The sequence below is a fragment of the Halichondria panicea genome, chromosome 7 (assembly GCF_963675165.1).
Source record: "Halichondria panicea chromosome 7, odHalPani1.1, whole genome shotgun sequence".
Taxonomy (NCBI): Eukaryota; Metazoa; Porifera; class Demospongiae; order Suberitida; family Halichondriidae; genus Halichondria; species Halichondria panicea.
Window position 1 is genome coordinate 2,205,270 of NC_087383.1, and position 15,433 is coordinate 2,220,702.

At 40.5% G+C, this 15,433-nt stretch overlaps 3 protein-coding genes and 1 long non-coding RNA gene across 8 annotated transcripts in view; 2 read left to right on the plus strand and 2 right to left on the minus strand.

Annotated features, from left to right (window-relative positions):
• Nucleotides 1–11,532, minus strand: part of LOC135339200 (uncharacterized) — a 130,126-nt gene extending 118,594 nt beyond the window's left edge. The window contains exons 1-3 of one of the 4 annotated variants that reach the window (XR_010395888.1): nt 10,831–11,305; nt 10,021–10,128; nt 9,884–9,974 (exon numbers count right to left, since the gene is read on the minus strand). This is a non-coding gene — a long non-coding RNA (uncharacterized LOC135339200). Of the gene's footprint in view, nt 1–9,883; nt 10,129–10,830; nt 11,306–11,517 lie in introns of those variants that run through there. The other 3 variants (XR_010395887.1, XR_010395886.1, XR_010395885.1) reach the window with 3 other exon arrangements.
• LOC135339180 (uncharacterized) lies at nt 2,896–6,628 on the minus strand. 2 transcript variants are annotated; one of them, XR_010395850.1, is made up of 4 exons: nt 6,306–6,628; nt 5,364–5,445; nt 5,024–5,231; nt 2,896–4,724 (listed from the first exon to the last, which is right to left on the minus strand). XR_010395850.1 is itself a non-coding variant. In XM_064535327.1 (3 exons), the coding sequence occupies exons 1-3, from the start codon at nt 6,514–6,516 to the stop codon at nt 5,123–5,125; spliced, it is 402 nt and encodes a 133-aa protein (XP_064391397.1). In that variant the 5' UTR covers nt 6,517–6,627; the 3' UTR covers nt 2,897–5,122. The 2 variants fall into 2 exon arrangements, 1 of the variants encoding a protein (XP_064391397.1); XM_064535327.1 differs by having other exon boundaries at nt 2,897–5,231; nt 6,306–6,627.
• Nucleotides 11,533–11,878: 346 nt separating the features above from the next.
• LOC135339147 (NACHT, LRR and PYD domains-containing protein 12-like) overlaps nt 11,879–15,433 on the plus strand; it is a 34,670-nt gene continuing 31,115 nt past the window's right edge. The window contains exon 1 of the mRNA XM_064535289.1: nt 11,879–11,965. The gene's annotated coding sequence lies outside the window, so the exon portion shown is untranslated. The remainder of the gene's footprint in view (nt 11,966–15,433) is intronic.
• Nucleotides 11,974–14,905, plus strand: LOC135338952 (NLR family CARD domain-containing protein 3-like). Its single transcript, XM_064535046.1, has 2 exons — nt 11,974–12,412; nt 12,573–14,905. Exon 2 carries the CDS (start codon nt 12,614–12,616, stop codon nt 14,903–14,905), a length of 2,292 nt encoding a protein of 763 aa, XP_064391116.1. The 5' UTR covers nt 11,974–12,412; nt 12,573–12,613.

The window sequence follows — 15,433 nt, forward strand, 5'->3', positions numbered from 1 at the left end:
ATGTATGTAACTGAATACACTATTGTAATAATGCTATAATCTCCACCTAGCTAGCCTCCTTCACAGGCTTTCAAGAGAAGTGCGGCATGGGCCGGGATCGAGGCTAATCTCGACATGATTTACTTTTGACAACAATTATATTATTACTAGGACAATTTACAAAACAGTTAGTGTACAGAAGACTAGAAATATGTCGGCACATTACATAACAATTACCTAAAAACAAATCAGTTGGAATTGGTCAATATAGCACAGTAATAATGATGGTTTAAATTCAATGCTCCCTACAGTGTCACAGAGAGCACATGCACTGTACGTATAAAACTGTCAATGAATGTAGTGGAAATCCAATTTAACGCTCTGTCGATTTTTGTTTATGAGGAAGATGAGCAGATTAATGTTCACTTTGGCCCTTTCAAACATCTTCATGATTGCCAGGCCCTCGTATTGCAGCTGAAGGAGGTCCTGTGTGGGGAGAAGAGAGGGCAGTGAACACTTCAACTGGTGTAAGACAAAGAATGCATGTATTTGCAAGACAAATGAATACATGTACTTACATACACCGTACAAGCATACCAACACTATACCTGACACAAGGCAGTAAACTTCTTAAACACTTTACGTACCTACCAAATTAATTCTACCTGTACACACCCTCACCTGGAGGACCAGCTCCACCTTCTCTATCTGCTTGACGTGATCTCAAACACAATACTTTCGAACCTGAACCTGGGCGAGTAAGAAATAATGTTCACATAATTATAGCATAACGTTGCACATAAGATCAAGGTCGTAGCAAGCGGTCAGGCTGGTCAGGTTTTGGCCTAACCACTTTAGCAGCTGGGTAGGTAATGGTCGTAAATATTGTAAGTGATAATGCGCATGCTGTTTTGGTGAGGAAAAGTGATGACCTTTTTCTTAGGTAAAAAATTCACCACTGTATGCAAAAGTTCCAATAGTAGAAAAGCAGCTGACCTTTAATCAAGTTGGCATGACCACTTTAAAGTTGCTTGCTACGCCCCTGCATGAAGATTGGGGCATAAAAATAAGTTAATAGCCTCACACTGGAGGAATTGTTAAAGTCTAGATTAGTAGTAGAGTCTGAGCTTCAGTCAAACAGTGGACAAAGTACGTACCAGACCAATTAATGGCACATGTGATGATTATCATGTTGTTTAATAGAAGTATGCTAGTATAACGGCTATACTCTCACTCAAGTATACGGAGACTCACAGAGTGGGTGGAGCATATCTCCATGGACACTGATGTATGGATGATTGGCTTGGTCACGTCAGAGTACTTGTTGATACCCAGCCTTCTGTCCAGGGGGTCCACTGTCGATGCTCGCAAGAACTCTCTGTGGGGGGTACAATGAGTGTATGTATATATTCATACCCTATGCATGGCAACGAAAATAGCTAATGTGCAATTTAGATCATACGATACTTTAGTAGAACACACATGGCATCATCACAGGACCATCATTCGTACATACACACTTTCAACTATTTGACTACAAATTCAGTTTTGGTTATCACATTTCTTATACCTAAACTTCTTGAAGGCGTCCGAGTGTACGGGTTCATTACTGACAGGGCAGCACTCTCAGCCTCAAACTGTGCAAAGGAACAGGAAAAACACGATAAACTCTTAAACCAACAGATATAACCAGACAATAATCATGGAAAGTTAACGATGCTGATTTGGCGTTTTTCACCAACAAATAATATCTAGTCCAGTACTAATTTAATGTACATAGATGCAGTGCATAATGTAGGCCATAATCTGTACAATTATACTGTACCACTGTAGCACTCAAATATCTACCCCATCGGCACACTGCTCTGCTCCAACTCCTCACAGCGATCCAGTGCCTTCTTGAGCTCTTCCTCCATCACAAGTCTCTCTTGCACAGCAGACTGGGTAATACATTGCATGGTGGTCATGTACACACACACAGGTATACAGATACAACCATCACAACATCGTGGTAGTGGTACAGTAGTAATAAAGGTACAGTAGACTCTCGCTATTCCGACTCTCTGAAGTACGGCCTGAAATGTGGCCAACTCGCTATTCTGTATACCTGCTGCCCCAAACTAGTAATTTTATACATAATTATACATTTTGGGTGTGGTTTAGCAGAAAAACTGTGTGTGGGGGGAGTGGTTGGGGTGTACAATGAGAGGTAGGAAGCGGGATGCTCATGAACACTACAATGAAAGTTATAAAAAGGTAAACCGTTTTGTGTGCAAACACAGCTGTGGGATTACATTGTAATAGAGAGGAAATGATTCATTTATTATCCTCGAGACAAAACCGCAAAATCAGTCATTAATATTCGAGGTAGGTTGATTTTAAGCCGCGGCTATTTTCTGAAATGCAAACTACCGCGCTCTTCTGGCCAAGTTGCACTGTCCCAAGGGTGGCCGGATTAACGAGAGTCTACTGTACATGTATTAATTATACAGTATTCACCGAGTGTATACATGTACATGCTAAACTCACATCTGCCTTGCTGTTGGCCAGTTCCAATTCTCTCACCAGCTCAGCCATGACACCTGGGTCCATGATTTGAGACCTCTCGAGCAGCTTCTCCTCCAACTCCCTCAGCAGGTTATCCTCTAGACATTGAATGGTCTCACTCTTCTCCTCAACCTGACAAGGGAACATCAATAAGTTGCTGCCAGGTGGAGAATACTCGACATACAATAGTGACGTGCATGTACAGTCAACTACTGAAAATCTGGCAATGAAATTTAACGGTATTCTCCCACTTTGATATAAAGGTCAGATTAAAGTTGGACTGTAGGTTAGGTATTAAATAGGCATCTGCTATCAGGGTTGTTGCAATAACTATTATAAAGAGATAGTAGCGTACGTGTAATCACACAGTACACCATCAGATCGGCTATTCAGAGCATAGATCATACAGTATATACATGATCAATTGCTAAATGCTCTGAAATGCAGCTCACTAGCAAAAAAGTAATACCTAGCAAATAGTACATCTATATCCCCCCCTCCACTGATAGCATTCACTAGTCTGTTGACAGGAGGTGGGGTTATTCACAGCATTGCAATGTTATTATGGGGCGAAATAAGACATCACTAACGTTTATTCATCCATTCAGAGCATGAACAAAGTAAGGTTGTTCCACCCCCCCCCCTCCACTGATAGCATTCACTAGTCTGTTGACAGGAGGTGGGGTTATTCACAGCATTGCAATGATATTATGGGGCGAAATAAGACATCAATAACGTTTATTCATCCATTCAGAGCATGAACAAAGTAAGGTTGTCCACCCCCCCCTCCACTGATAGCATTCACTAGTCTGTTGACAGGAGGTGGGGTTATTCACAGCATTGCTTATAATTATTATGGGGCGAAATAAGAAAAGCCTTTGCTGTGATCCATGACAAATGCCGAGTGCATAATGTGCCAAAAGCAAAGAATTGTAGCTACAGAAAGAGTCATATAACACAGATAGGACCAAGAGGAAGAGTACGCTACTCCAATAGACTGTACACAGGAGGCAAACTCACTATTGCATGTAACCACAGCCACTTGAGATACAACAATAACAATAACAATGCTGATAAGAAAAAGCAATTAGTGGTAATTATCACTAACGTTTTTATTCATCCATTCATAGCATGAACAAAGTAAGGTTGTTCCACCCCCCTCTCCCCCTCTCCCAAAAAAAAACAAGCGCATGCAGCTGCATGCGAGCTAGATAAGTTTAATAGAACAGTGTGCAATTATTCAGTTGCACTAGCTATCTAAAACTAGCTACTCAAAGCTATCTAACTAATCTAATCATCACTAACGGTTATTCATCCATTCATGTTTATTCATCCATTCATCGCAGATTAATTTTAACAGTTTATACAACAGCTATGTGGTTGTGATGTAGGTTAGACAGAATGCTTACTACGGTTAGTGGGAGTTGCATACTCTTCCTAATGAACTTCTCATTATAGTCGTTTTTACGCACAATTTAGTTTGCTAGACTATAATAATGCAAATGAGTTCTTGTTGTGCTATTATAGAGCAGCATCAATATTCGGGCCCATCAACTATCTCGTATAGAGAGCAGATAGAGAAGTTGTCCTCCACCGACAATACTCGTTGTAAGGGCTAAACAACAAAGCTTAATACGAAAGTTTAATTAAACTGCGTTGTCCTATATAATTATATCGATAGATCGGTTAGAGTAATAAAACAGTAATCTTGTACAGCTAAGGTTCTAGACTTCATCACATAATTGTTCAATGGTTTAGGTATCCTGACCATCCCTTTACATATGTTCACAGTGGCTATAATTCATGATTTACTGGTTTTTAGGTACACTTTTGGTTAGGGGAGGGTATAAATACACGTACATGTACATGTAGCTGTAAGCACTGCACATGATTGTACACATAGTGAAAGCTAAGACAAAAGCTCATATGGACCTGTGTAACTGACAAATAAAATCTAGTACGCCTCAAATGCACACAGAACATAGCAAGGTGCACACACACACATCCACGCACGTGTTGAGAGGAATCTTGTCTTTGTTGGCATGGTGATCTACGAGACGATGCCAGAGTAAGGCCACATCCAGCTGTGTGCTGGGCTCTCGTATGAGGAGCAATTGAACGAGGGAGGCAAACAGTTGCCCTGGGAACGTCGTCTCCAGCACTGATGCGTGACAGGTGTCAGCCACCGCCCTCAAATACTTGACCAGGGAGGTAGTCAACATGGGGCTGCATAATAAAGGGGAAGTATATGGAAGCTTAAACACTAGTAATGCAGTGAAACCATGCAGTCTATTGTGGTCACGCACATCATAGTCTATAATACAGCCACTATTAGTCTACTCACAGACTACAATAATTAAGTTTTACAAAGGCGACAGAGTCACTAAGCACTTTTGCATAGAACACGTACATGTACAAACAGTGTTTATGACAGGAAACTAAACACATACATGTACACAAAAGCTAAATAAAGCAACAGCTAAACATTCCCTCTCACCTCCTGATCATGCAGGAACTTCATAAACCTGGTGTACTTAGGACTTGTCACATGATCTTAGAGCAACAAATACGGACATGGTCGAAGATTTGAGTGGGGCTAAAGTGAGAGAGGAGGTTGTGGGGGGAGGAGCCTCAGACCAGGGCTGGTGGGACGCAGTGTCACGTGAGAGCAGACTCGGACACATGGTCCTCCGTCTGGACAGCTGCTGTGAGGAGAATGAGAATTGTAAATCACTGGATTTGAAACGTACTCTTTTGTACCACATAACTAATTGACCTCACAAACACACCACTTGGTGTGCAACCATTAATTGTACTCTTAAAGTGAGTGAGCTCACCTTTGGTAGCGCTGACTTATCACAGCTGTTTGTCCAATTCTCCAGAATTCTGAGCTTCCCTTAGAGGTACGTGACAGAATATCTAAAAGGACATATTGCAGTGCTTACAATTATAGCTATTCGAGGGTGCTCTGTCAAAGTCAGCCATAAAGTTATTGTTAATTTAATACATGTACATGTACCCGGGTATATAGGGAGCGAGTGCAGACAACTACACGTGTACATATATTATCGAGGGTGCAGAAGAACCCGGTATCTGGCACTCTTATATGCACATGATCAGTCTACTTGCTATTAGCGGCCTCTCAAAATTGCATGGCTTAGAAACATGCAGCAATATACTGAAACCATTTTAAAGGAGCATATTAATGCGTACTGTTATAGGTGGACCTTTTGGGTGGGCACTTTGTATGGGTTACTTCTTGGAGAAAGGTCACAATCATGGTACATGCATGTATTTCTTATGTACACCTATACTATAGCGTGATGGCGTTGTTAATTGGACATGTTGTTAATACTAGTATGCTTGTAATGTAAGCCCACAGGCATAAATTTTAGGCACGTATTATCGGTATATTCATTTGTAAGAGTGAAACTTCTTACTACACTGTACACAGTCTCATACATACAGTAGACACTCACTTCTAGGGAATGATTACTCACGGAACAGACTCCATTGTGTATTTTGCCTAAGCCATAATCAGTACATACTGTATAGCAGGTCATTTTCGTGGGATAAAAAATCCGAGACAAAATCGTAGGCGTGGTGCAGCAGTGATTTCGTGTGTAAAAATTCCCTTTGCTTCACTGCATTGCATGCGTTCCGGTCAACCATGCCTACGTTTTTGAGAGTGATAAATATTCGTCAAGGTTTAGCTTGCCCACGGAAACTATACCCAGGACGCTATACGTACGGTACGGTATACTGTACCACTTTATCACCTGTTTCAAGTACTCTTCCTTCGCCCGTTACTTTGTAGCACTCGAATATGTCCACCCCATCCACTGCAGGCACACTGCTCTGCTTCAACTCCTCACAGCGATCCAGTGCCTTCTTGAGCTCTTCCTCCATCACAAGTCTCTCTTGCACAGCAGACTGGGTAATAGATTGCATGGTGGTCATGTACACACACAGGTATACAGATACAACCATCACAACATCGTGGTAGTGGTACAGTAGTAATAAAGGTACAGTAGACTCTCGCTATTCCGACTCTCTGAAGTACGGCCTGAAATGTGGCCAACTCGCTATTCTGTATACCTGCTGCCCCAAACTAGTAATTTTATGCATAATTATACATTTTGGGTGTGGTTTAGCAGAAAAACTGTGTGTGGGGGGAGTGGTTGGGGTGTACAATGAGAGGTAGGAAGCGGGATGCTCATGAACACTACAATGAAAGTTATAAAAAGGTAAACCGTTTTGTGAGCAAACACAGCTGTGGGATTACATTGTAATAGAGAGGAAATGATTCATTTATTATCCTCGAGACAAAACCGCAAAATTAGTCATTAATATTCGAGGTAGGTTGATTTTAAGCCGCGGCTATTTTCTGAAATGCAAACTACCGCGCTCTTCTGGCCAAGTTGCACTGTCCCAAGGGTGGCCGGATTAACGAGAGTCTACTGTACATGTATTAATTATACAGTATTTACCGAGTGCAAACATGTACATGCTAAACTCACATCTGCCCTTGCTGTTGGCCAGTTCCAATTCTCTCACCAGCTCAGCCATGACACCTGGGTCCATGATTTGAGACCTCTCGAGCAGCTTCTCCTCCAACTACCTCAGCAGGTCATCCTCTAGACATTGAATGGTCTCACTCTTCTCCTCAACCTGACAGGGGAACATCAATAAGTTGCTGCCAGGTGGAGAATACTCGACATACAATAGTGACGTGTATGTACAGTCAACTACTGAAAATCTGGCAATGAAATTTAACGGTATTCTCCCACTTTGAGATAAAGGTCAGCTTAAAGTTGGACTGTAGTTAGGTATTAAATAGGCATCTGCTATCAGGGTTGTTGCAATAACTATTATAAAGAGATAGTAGCGTACGTGTAATCACACAGTACACCATCAGATCGGCTATTCAGAGCATAGATCATACAGTATATACATGATCAATTGCTAAATGCTCTGAAATGCAGCTCACTAGCAAAAAAGTAATACCTAGCAAATAGTACATCTATATCCCCCCCTCCACTGATAGCATTCACTAGTCTGTTGACAGGAGGTGGGGTTATTCACAGCATTGCAATGTTATTATGGGGCGAAATAAGACATCACTAACGTTTATTCATCCATTCAGAGCATGAACAAAGTAAGGTTGTTCCACCCCCCCCCCCCCCTCCACTGATAGCATTCACTAGTCTGTTGACAGGAGGTGGGGTTATTCACAGCATTGCAATGATATTATGGGGCGAAATAAGACATCAATAACGTTTATTCATCCATTCAGAGCATGAACAAAGTAAGGTTGTCCACCCCCCCCTCCACTGATAGCATTCACTAGTCTGTTGACAGGAGGTGGGGTTATTCACAGCATTGCTTATAATTATTATGGGGCGAAATAAGAAAAGCCTTTGCTGTGATCCATAACAAATGCCGAGTGCATAATGTGCCAAAAGCAAAGAATTGTAGCTACAGAAAGAGTCATATAACACAGATAGGACCAAGAGGAAGAGTACGCTACTCCAATAGACTGTACACAGGAGGCAAACTCACTATTGCATGTAACCACAGCCACTTGAGATACAACAATAACAATAACAATGCTGATAAGAAAAAGCAATTAGTGGTAATTATCACTAACGTTTTTATTCATCCATTCATAGCATGAACAAAGTAAGGTTGTTCCACCCCCCTCTCCCCCTCTCCCAAAAAAAAACAAGCGCATGCAGCTGCATGCGAGCTAGCTAAGTTTAATAGAACAGTGTGCAATTATTCAGTTGCACTAGCTATCTAAAACTAGCTACTCAAAGCTATCTAACTAATCTAATCATCACTAACGGTTATTCATCCATTCATGTTTATTCATCCATTCATCGCAGATTAATTTTAACAGTTTATACAACAGCTATGTGGTTGTGATGTAGGTTAGACAGAATGCTTACTACGGTTAGTGGGAGTTGCATACTCTTCCTAATGAACTTCTCATTATAGTCGTTTTTACGCACAATTTAGTTTGCTAGACTATAATAATGCAAATGAGTCTTGTTGTGCTATTATAGAGCAGCATCAATATTCGGGCCCATCAACTATCTCGTATAGAGAGCAGATTGAGAAGTTGTCCTCCACCGACAATACTCGTTGTAAGGGCTAAACAACAAAGCTTAATACGAAAGTTTAATTAAACTGCGTTGTCCTATATATATCGATAGATCGGTTAGAGTAATAAAACAGTAATCTTGTACAGCTAAGGTCCTAGACTTCATCACATAATTGTTCAATGGTTTAGGTATCCTGACCATCCCTTTACATAATTATGTTCACAGTGGCTATAATTCATGATTTACTGGTTTTTAGGTACACTTTTGGTTAGAGTAATATCTTCTGAAAATATGATAAGCTTAGCTTTAAAAGTTCTCTGGTAAGTTTACAAATAAAAGGGCTACATTTTAATACCAAGAACATCCTCTATGCTTATTCCATTGTTCAGATATCACTGAAAAACTACATATTCTACTATTTTCTACCGTTTTGATGACATCACAAGCTGCTAACCACAAATCGATGACACTCTTATTAACCACGTAAGTGGGCGTACAATAACTGTACACCCACTCTTAATTAAGTGTGTGGTTGATTAAAGCGGCATTGGTTTGTGGTTTGCAGCTGCTGATGTCATCAAAACAGTAGTAGCTTATTTCAGCAAATGGAATAAGCATATAGGATGTTCTTGGTATCAAAATGTAGCCTATTTATCTGTAAACTTACTACAGAAATTTGAAAGCTAAGCTATTAATTTTTCAGAAGTTATTACTCTAACCAAAAGTGTACCTGAAAACCAGTAAATCATGAATTATAAACACTGTGAACATTTGGAAGATCCATAAAGGGATGGTCAGGATACCTAAACCATTGAACAATTATGTGATGAAGTCTAGGACTTTAGCTGTACAAGATTATTGTTTTATTTCCATTACCCACTATAACAATTTGTTGTTGTTCTATTAATCACCACAAACCCACCACCTTATGTTTCCATGGAAACATTTTTGAGTATGTTGTAGCTTGGTAACTCACCTACACAATAGTATCAACACCATTTCTTAGAAATGTTCCAATCGAAAGATATTTACATTTAAGTACAGCTACTCACAAATTTGTGGTAATCTACTCTCTATAAGCTGGATGCACTGTATATACAGGCAGATAACTATACTTGAAAGGGAACTATACTTGAGAGGGGCTTTAAGTCAGATAAGTATGGTATACTGTTGCAATTGTTTTTTTGGGCGAAGCCACTATACCATTAAATTAAAACATTGTGGCAATACAGCAGCATAATAATACATACCTCCAATTGTGTCGATACTTTACAGTGGTCTGGTCATACAAGGGTGTCCAGTATAATGCTCTCTCCAACACATGTCACTTTCAACATCATCCTGCAATTTTTTTTCACATCAATTCTTACAACAATAATTATAGTACCTTCAAAAAAGTACGACCACCATTTTGAAAGAACTTTAGATGTGAGAGGGAATTAGGCATATTTTTGCAAATGGCGTGGTTTCCCTCTGGGCAGTTGGCGTCTCACAACTACAATGTACATGTGAAAAGCAGTAGATCTAGTATGTATAATAATTATAAATGTACAATGTACAATATAATTTTATATTGAAACATATAGCATCAAGTATGTACAGCATATAGCTAAGTAACTAGTCTAGCTACGATACTCGAGGTGACTAGGATTGTCTCTTTGTTTGTTTTTTTGCAAAATGTATACTTGCAACGTGCAACGGTAAATTGCAACGCTTTTAATACAGTGTAAACGTACTGGCGTACTACATAAACGGAACTTATATTGACCGCTTACTGCATCTATACAATAATAGTGCAACGTACGCTATGACAAGTACAGTCGAAAACGGCAGTGGTTCTTGGTCAGACATGCATACAATGGAACTAAGCTTTATGTGTTAACGAATAGCTATAGCGCTCCGGACATTCACCGGGACCAGAGTAGTCTCACAGTAAAGAAGCCAGAACTCAAGCGTGGCTGTATAGTGCGCATTTGATGTATCAAGCTTTAAAATGAAACTGTATTTAGCTAGCTTCAATGCATGTGTGTACAAGGTTTAATTTATACTTCTTAGCTTTTACCCAACTAAGCTTTTTACCATTTGAAAATCTGTCAAAACAAATAACTTTTTTTGCTGAGGCTATCTATCCTAGCTAGCTGTAAACGCAGTGCAATGGCATCCAAGTGAAAATACACACACAAACAAACACACTTACTATACCGTCTTTCTTCTAATTACAGCGCCGTTAAAGATTTTCAGTGGCGCACAAATAGAACAAGAAAAAACCATAATTCCAGTTTGGCACTTATAATATTATTTAGAGTGGTGCTTAGCAACGTAGAGTACTATAGTATAGCTGATTCCACGAGGCTATCAGATAGAGTTACATGTACCTCCAATTAGATGAGACCCTCTAAATAATGGACACTAGACTCGCTGGCCACTCCCATCATCACTATCTTGAGGATTGGGACTGGTCAACTGCCAATCTGCGAGTTGTTCTTGTGGAATTTTAATTAGTTGCATGACATCATCTTGTGGTTTGTGCGGTTGACCAAAGTTGCGTAACTATCAAGTGAATGTGGGTTATGTCCTGTGGTTTATCTAACACAAAATAAGACCCAGCCCAACTACAACGAATTACGTGGGCGAAATATGTCACATGACATTGCTTCTGCACTGTGATTGGTCATTACCGATTTCGGTAATGAGAACAACTCGCAGATTGGCAGTTGACCAGTCCCAATCCTCAAGATAGTGATGATGGGAGTGGCCAGCGAGTCTAAATGGACACCAGGTCTTCAACATGATTTTCAACCTCCAAAAGAAGCGATCTCTGGCTTCAATAAGTTTTAAAAAGTGCCGCTTTAATTAAAGGTCTTACGGTAACCACATTTCTTACTTGAATACGTCGGGTTCATTACTGACAGGGCAGCATTCTCAGCCTTAAACCGTGCAAAGGAACAGAAAACATGATCCACGACCTTTAATACAAGGTATTAAACGTAAACCAAGAGATGAACCAGACAATCATCTATGGCTGATAAATTAACTCACCATCTTTCCAGCCGGAGAATGCTGTAATACTTTAGCAATGGAGCCAGGTTTTGTCTCTAGCTAGCTAGCTCTAGCTCTGTACGTACTCTGTGGGGTATGTGAAAACAATATGTCTTTGGTGGGTGTGGTGGTAAATGCAAAAAGTGGGTGTATCTCAGTCTTAGATATCTGAGATACACCCACTTTTTTTGCAAGTCATGCCAAAAACAACAAGCACCCAATATATTTCAGAGCTAGCTAGCTGCAAGGCACAGATTTATTTGCTGGAATGGCCACTAAAGAGCAGAACCAAGGTATAAAGACTGTCATGTTTACTATAAAGGATAAACCCAATGATTGCTAAAGCATAAAACTCTCATTGGTGATTGCTAACCTTGTGTGCTTGCTATCTGTTTTCAGAGCTCACAATTGACGATCTGAAGACAGAAATGAAACTGACTGATGAGCAGCTCAATACAGCAATAAAGGAACCAGATATCTACCCGAGTTAGCAGCATGTTTCGATAACACTGATGATTATCTTGAAAAGCTGGAGCTGTCGCCTGGACAGAAAACTGACGTCAGCGAAGTGAAGGCTAAAACACGTCTAAACCGCACTCAAGCCGGAATAAAACTTGCCCTAGAATACTGGCAGAACAAGAACCAACTACAAGCCACCTTCCAAGCTCTGCTACTCATCATACTCTCCCTGCTCAAAGGAGACGTTGCTGTTCAAGTGTGCAAGTACTTGTCTGACAAATGTGAGTCTGTTATGTGAGAGTGTGGTCATTGTGGTACCATACGTTGTGGGAGTGATTGCAACCAAATAAGGGACTTTCAACTTAATTGCTATTGTTACACATACAATTCTCTATTAACTATCACCAGGAATGGTACTCACCTATTGTTTTGTTTCTCCAGACTCCACCACCTCGTGTCCCCCCTCCCGAGAGAGGGTCCTGATGAACCACAAGTTGTCCTCGTACAGGGACTATCTACAAAGTCTCTACAGAGCACAAGTATCCACATCAGCCACACAATGGCCTCCTGTCCCAACAAAGAAAATTTTCAAACTAGCCATGATTCAGAAAGAAGAAATACAGAGAGGAAGAATCGACGATGAATTTGTTAGGCTAACAATTAGGGGGAAAATTGATGATATTTTACTTCAAAAAACTCCAGTTAACTTGACAAATATTTTCTCTGAGATTGGGGATAGACGAAACTTTGTGTTGATTGAAGGAGCTCCCGGCTCTGGCAAGAGCACCCTTGCTCTACACATCTGTCAGGAGTGGGCAAAGAGGAAACTGTTCCAAGAGTTTGATATTGCAATCCTCGTGAAACTGAGAGATCCACTTGTTAGAGAAGCCATTACAATTTCTGACTTACTTCCCTGCACAAACAAAGCGATGGCTAATGAAACAGAAACTGCAATTATGTCACTGTATGGCAAAGGTGTACTGTGGGTGCTGGACGGATGGGACGAACTTTCTTCTGACCTCCCTAGAGACTCAATCATCAACAAACTAATTCGACCAGACATGTCACGAGAAAGTCCGCTACACGAATCAGCTGTAATTGTAACATCTCGCCCGTCGTCTTCGGCTAAGCTCCACCCACGTGTATCGTCCAGGGTGGAGGTGTTGGGGTTCACTCCACATGAACTACAACAGTATTTCAAGGAGTGTCTGAAAGGTGACTCACAAGCTGTGCAGACTCTACTGGAGAGAATTCGAGAGAACCCAGTGGTAGAAGGTAGCTGCTACCTCCCCCTCAATGCTTCCATTGTCGTTAATTGCTTCCTTTCTGACAACCACTCACTCCCCACATCCAACCACGGGATATTCACATCACTCGTCCAGAGCTCTCTCAAAAGATACCTCCAGGATAGGTTGGGGAAGACCACTCCAGTGGGAGACATCACATCCCCAGACTCACTGCCCTCAGAAATCAGAACACAGACCATACAAATGTGTCAACTTGCATATCATGGGATTGAACAAAACAAAGCAACATTTACTGACGGTGATTTGGCCGCTCTTCGCATTCCGAAGGAGATTTCAAACGTTGGATTATTACAAACTGTTCCCAGTATCATTAGCAATGGTCATCTGGTTTACTACTGCTTTCTCCATCTGTCTATTCAAGAGCTACTAGCAGCAATCCACATCTCTCTCATGTCTCCCAAGCAACAAATTTCTGTATTCCAGAAGCTGTTTGGTAGTCCTCGGTTCAGTGCAGTCTTCCAGTTTTATGCTGGCATCACCAAACTGAGAACTAGTAGACCAATCCTCAGCTTGCTACCTCGATTCTTGTGTCCAGTTCCAGCCACTGTTTTTGATCTGGTTAGAAAGATTGTCAAAACTGAGAAAGAGAAGAAGTATCGTGAGCAGCCCCTTTTGTTGTCCCTCATCAATTGTTTGTACGAAGCTGAAGACTCGCGACTGTGTGTGTTTGTGGCTAATCTTCTTAATCACAATCTAGATCTTGATTACACTACAATGAATCCCATTGACTGCCTCTCTGTTGGATATTTCGTATCAGCTTGTTCCAACACCAGTAATGGATTCACACTTAGCCTCAGCAATTGCTCTATTGATGACCAAGGCTGCAAATTTCTGGCCCGAGGACTCTGCAAGTGTCCCAACTCTAATAATGATATTCCTACAGCAGGGATACACATTGCCGAGATTATCGAGAACACTAGTTCAATATCTAAATTGAATTTGTCTTATAATGCCATTGGTAACAATGGACTTTGCACACTCTGTGAGGCCTTGTCCACTAACACATCATTAAAGACACTGAACCTGGCTAATTGCTCACTAACAATATCAGACGACAATGGAGCTGCCCTCTATCAACTTCTAAATACAAACAATTCCCTCGAATATCTTGATTTGTCTGGTAACACAGTGACTAGCTGTCGTCACATTGCTGCTGGACTTGCAGTCAATAAGACTCTGAGAAGATTGCACTTGGATGACTGTGAACTGACTGATCAGAGTATCGAGGAGCTATCAACTGGACTGATCAACAAGATTAAAACACTGGACATTGGGGGCATATGGGGTAATGACTCAATAACAGAAGATGGAATGAAGACGCTTGCCAGACATCTAACCACCCACTGCTCTGAACTGACACGATTGTACATACCCGACCACCTAATATCCTGTAGCATGACAGTATTCAGGGACGCTAACAAAGAGAGGAAGAGAAATGGACTACCCGAGATTAATTATGTTTATTAATTGATTGATTATTAATTGTGTATTCATTAGATTATTAATTTATAATTAATTGATTATTATTAATAATTAATGTTTAGTTATAATTATATTATGATTATTGTTGTTATTAATTAATTAATAAATGTTAATTAATTTGTTGTGTTATGCATCTAATCTCTATCATTGGTCAATATAATTATAGCACATGTACAGATGGTGACGAGTGAATTCAATGCTTCCTACTGACACGGAGAGCATGTCATGCACTAGCTGTATGTATGTAACTGAATACACTATTGTAATAATGCTATAATCTCCACCTAGCTAGCCTCCTTCACAGGCTTTCAAGAGAAGTGCGGCCTGGGCCAGGATCGAAGCTAATCTCGACATGATTTACTTTTGACAACAATTATATTATTACTAGGACAATTTACAAAACAGTTAGTGCACAGAAGACTAGAAGTATGTCGGCACATTACATAACAATTACCTAAAAACAAATCAGTTGGAATTGGTCAATATAGCACAGTAATAATGATGGTTTAAATT

Coding starts and splice junctions, on each gene's coding strand:
- LOC135339180 (XM_064535327.1), bottom strand. CDS start 6,516: ATGGTTGTATCTGTATACCTGTGTGTGTACATGACCACCATGCAATCT. Junction 5,446..6,305: donor AGGAAGAGTACTTGAAACAG/GTGATAAAGTGG, acceptor ATGTCCTTTTAG/ATATTCTGTCACGTACCTCT. Junction 5,232..5,363: donor ATAAGTCAGCGCTACCAAAG/GTGAGCTCACTC, acceptor TTCTCCTCACAG/CAGCTGTCCAGACGGAGGAC.
- LOC135338952 (XM_064535046.1), top strand. CDS start 12,614: ATGAACCACAAGTTGTCCTCGTACAGGGACTATCTACAAAGTCTCTAC.